We start from the raw sequence: 4,468 nt of genomic DNA on the forward strand, positions 1-4,468 counted from the left end.
CTGGGAGTGTCCAAGGCCAGGCTGAACAGGGCTGGGAGCAACCTGGGCTGGTGGAAGGTGTCCCTGCCCATGGCAGAAGGTGGCACTGGATGGGCTTTAAGGTTCCTTCCCACACAACCCATTCCATGAACTCCCAGCATAATCACAACCAGGGTGCCCAACAGCCCAGAGCTCGGGCTCTGCCTGGCCTGGCAGCACAGAGCCAGTCCCCACCCAACCCAAACTGTCCCCATCCCCGTGGTGACACTCAGGGCTGCACCCAGCCCGGTACTGCAGGTGACAGGGACATCCCTCCCTCCCTGCTCCACCCCCCTGAGCTGGGCAGCCGCAGGGACCGGAGCAGCCCCTCCCTCCTGCCAGGACCCGGAGCGCTGGTGGCAATCACAGACAGAACGTGCTGCAGGGCGGGCAGCAGGGCCCTGCCAGGGCCGGGGCTCACCTTGATGCCCGAGAGCATGACGGTGACCAGGTAGTAGTCTGGCAGCAGCAGGGCCCTCACCACGCTGCCGTCCCGCACGTGCTCGATGATGGCTGCGGAGCGAGGCACGCGTCGGTCCCGCCGTGCCGGAGCCCGGAGCGTGGGAACAGCTCCAGGCACGGGCAGCCGGTGCCCGACACCACGGGCAGCAGAGGGTGGAGGACACGGTGCCCCCGTGCCCTCCTGTCCGGTGCCACCTTACCATTGACTGGCTTCTGGTGCAGGGAGTCCACGAAGTGCCGGGGGTTCTCGATGGTGTACTTGAGGTCCCGCACGGTGTGGGACCCCGTGCCCTCGCTCCACATCCCCTTCTTGGCGCTCTTGGCCTGCTCCTCCAGCTCTGCCAGCCGGCTCTGCTCGGGGCTGAGGGCACAGGGACACGGAGTGAGGCTCCCGCGGGGTTTATCCCGGGAACATCCATCTCCCGGGTGATTTTCCGGGTGGTTCCGTGCTGTGATCGCTCCCAGCCCCACTGCCCGAGTGAGCAGTGACACACCAGGAATCACACCGGGAATCACACTGGGAATCACGCCGGGAATCACACCGGGAATCCCACTGGCATCCTCCGGCACCATCCGTGTGGGAATGGGGGCTGGGACCAAGCCCATGGGAACCTTCCAGAGGCTGCCTTTGAGCACCACGATGGAAAGGCAGCAGCATTCCCGACCCCCAGCAGGGCAGGGCAGGTTCAGGAGGAGGGATGGCAAACCCGGGCACGTGCTGTGCCAGCCCACGGACCAGCCCAGTCCTGCACACACAGGCGGCCACTGAAGGGCCACCAAAGGGCCACCAAAGCGGCAACTATCCCCTCCCAGTGTCGACACCAGCCCTGCCACGCGCTGTCACAACAAACTCAGGGATATTTAACAGGTTGCCCAGAGAAGCTGTGGCTGCCCCTGGATCCCTGGAAGTGTCCAAGGCCAGGTTGGACGGGGCTTGGAGCAACCTGGGCTGGTGGAAGGTGTCCTTACCCATGGCAGGGGTGGCACTGGATGGGCTTTAAGGTCCTTTCAACCCAAACCATCCTGGGATTCCCTGATCCTACAAACGAGGCTGGCCCTGCCCTGGAACTGACCCACACCTCTGGAATGGGATCTCAGGTGCAGGACAAGGGGCAGGAATGTCACCACCACCTCTGCGGCAGGAATTAAAGGCCCTCAACTCCACACCAGGCGTGACCGTACAGAGACCAAGAGCTCCAGAAGATTCCCTGCTCTGCAGCCCAGGGACACAGCTCTGGCACTTTGGCATCCCAGGAAAGGAGCCAGCCGGGTCCTCCTGCCCAGCCACACGCCAACCCCAATGGGACACTGTGACCCTGGGAATGCCCGTGGAAACCGGGCACCACAGGGAGCTGGGCAGCAGGGCCTGGTGCCAGGCCAAAGCCGAGGGACCCAAGGGTTCCCTGCCTGGAGAACCTCGGGATGGGAGAACCTCGGGATGGGAGAACCTTGGGACGGGAAAACCTCGGGACGGGAGAACCTCGGGATGGGAGAACCTCGGGACGGGAGCCCCACACATACTTGTTGGCCCGGATCCCTTCCCGACGGGAGGCGAGTCCTTCGGCCACCAGGGACTCGGCGATGTTCTCACCACTCGTGTCTGTGGAGAGAGCAGAGCACTCAGGGAGAGCAGCCACCGGCACACAGGGCAGCCCAGAGGGACACGGACCTCAGTCCTGGCAAGCATTCCCAAGGTGATCCCAGGTAGGAAGTTGCTGGAGCAATCCCCAGCTGGAGCCTCACGCAGCTGCCACACAGCTGCCAGGGAAACCGTCACAGTGTTCCCACATTTATAGCATTTAAACCCTGACAAATTTCATCAGGAAACATTTTCTGCCTCATTTCCCCCTCCTCGCCTGCCAGGCTGGGCTGGAACAGGGATGGGGAGGCCCCGGTAGCCGGAGAGGCTGCACAGGGATGAGGCAGCACCACAGAGCCAACAGCAAAACCTTCTCCAGCTTTTTTTTTTGTCCCAGACTGTGTCTCCAGGGCCTGCCCAGGCTGAAGGGTTGCTCTGGGGGGAAGTGGAGAGCAGCAGCTCTCCAAAATCAAAGGCTGGTCTCAATCCTGGAGGTCTTTTCCAACCTAAAGGACTGTGATTCCAATCCCTGCCTCTCCAGGGGGGATCCCCATCCCAAAGGGCTTCCCAGACCCCCAGCAAGCTGGAAGCTCGGGAATGAATCACAGAATGTCCTGAGCTGGAAAGGACCCACTGGGATCATGAGTCCAAGTCTTGGACCTGCACAGGACACCCCAGGATCCCACCATGTCCCCGAGAGCCTTGTCCAAGCATTCCTTGAGCATGGAGATAACTTTGATATCCAGGTACTTGTGGTCTCAGGGGACCTGGCAGCTCATAGGGTCCCATTCCCCTTTCCTGCAGCCTGGGGACCACGGGGGTCTCATGTTCCTGTGTTGGAGTGGGACCCCAGGGGGACACAGGAGATGCTGCCTGGAGTGTGCTGGATGTAGCGGCAACGGGAATCCAGCTCTGGAATGTCCTCACAGCAGCCAGGTGCTGGTGGAAAGGGGGTCCAAGCAGGCTATTGCCCGCCCTAGCCACATCCAACTGAGCCCCAAATCCTCCAAGGAACAAGCTCCAGCCTCCCAGGGGGTTGTGAGGCCACGGGCACACCCACTGACCCTCTGCGGGGTGGATCCGGGAGCCTCTGCCCCCACCATGGGCCACCCCCTTCCTTCCTGGGCCTCCAGGAAAACCCCACTGCTCCAGCTGTGCTGCTGCCTCAGGAAAAGCCCTGGATGTGGCCACGAGCACAATCCAGCCAGGAGAGCCAGCCTCCTGCTCCCACTGTGGGAAAGGCTCCCAAGTGCCACAGCCATGCCAGGAAAGGCCCTGAGTGCCACAGGGAGCATACCTGGAGACCAGGATGCCTCATGGCACCCGCTCACCCTCTCCAGCCCCTCCCTGGACGGCAGCAGAGCCCACAGGGATGTGGGGCCGAGGGCACCCAACCCCCCCGGTCTGTCCCAGGGCTCCGGGGACACCGCCCCAAAATTCAGCAGCCCCCAAGCTCCTTCCCAGCCCTTTGCCCGCTCCTGGTCCTTCCCTCCCTCCCCATCCACAGCTAGAGGTCCCTGGGCCCCCCATGGGACAGGAGCTGTGCCTGAGCCCTGGCTGTATCCCAAATATCCCACTGAAGGCACATGGGTCACTTGGGGCATCCACTGCCCCAGGAACTGGGAGGACCAGCTGGTGAGCATTCCCTTCCCAGGAACCCACCCATGCCGAAATCTCATCCCCCTTCTGCAGTCCTGAGGGAATTCTGAGCAGGAGCAGAGCTGGCAGCAGGATGTGGTCACCTCCAAGCCTCTCTCCCACCAGCCCGGGCAATGGCTGAGGGGCAACCACAGGGAGTGGGAGCCCCAAAACCCATCCAGGGGAGCTGCTTCCTCTTGGGAATCTCAGCCACAGACAAGCAAGGGATTTATAACAACAAAAAGGACGGAAAAGGGAAACCTGTGGGAATTCACCCGATGCCATGTGCCTGGAGCTCCAGAGAGCATGGCCATGCTCTGGCTCTGCACCAGGACCAGCACCGGGCACCGCTCCCCTCCCAGAGCTGGGGCCCATGGAAAAGTGGGAATGCATCCTTCTGCTGCCAACAGTGCATCCCAACACCTCCACCATCCCACTCCATCCCCCTTGAAGAAGTCACGGGTGGTTTTCCAGCTGGGTTCATGCTAAAGAACCCCCTCAGCTGAGCCCAGGAAAGCTCCTGGGGCAGAGGGAGCAGGGCTGGACCTCACTCCCCTCCAAAAGCCGTGTGTCCATGGAAAAGTGATGGAAAAGTGGGAATGCATCCTTCTGCTGGCAGTGCACCCAACCCATGCTCCAGCTGCGCCCCCCAATCCTCCCCTCACCCCCCGTCAGCCCCCCCAGCTCACCTTTGCCCAGGTACACCATCCCATACTCCCCTCCCCCAGCCCCCCAGCTCACCTTTCCCCAGGTACACCATCCCATACTCCC

General features: G+C 62.3%; 1 protein-coding gene across 1 annotated transcript in view; it reads right to left on the minus strand.

Moving 5' to 3' along the window:
• The window catches only part of SND1 (staphylococcal nuclease and tudor domain containing 1), a gene marked incomplete at its 3' end in the record, with an annotated part of 92,018 nt that extends 87,556 nt beyond the window's left edge, over window positions 1-4,462 (minus strand). Inside the window, exons 1-4 of the mRNA XM_017839357.1 lie at window positions 4,387-4,462; window positions 2,002-2,080; window positions 681-841; window positions 440-531 (exon numbers count right to left, since the gene is read on the minus strand). Coding sequence (XP_017694846.1) covers window positions 440-531; window positions 681-841; window positions 2,002-2,080; window positions 4,387-4,462 — 408 coding nt within the window. The remainder of the gene's footprint in view (window positions 1-439; window positions 532-680; window positions 842-2,001; window positions 2,081-4,386) is intronic.
• Between the last annotated feature and the right edge of the window lie 6 nt (window positions 4,463-4,468).

This window comes from Lepidothrix coronata, unplaced genomic scaffold (assembly GCF_001604755.1).
Source record: "Lepidothrix coronata isolate B3197 unplaced genomic scaffold, Lepidothrix_coronata-1.0 Scaffold403, whole genome shotgun sequence".
In the NCBI taxonomy this organism is placed as follows: Eukaryota; Metazoa; Chordata; class Aves; order Passeriformes; family Pipridae; genus Lepidothrix; species Lepidothrix coronata.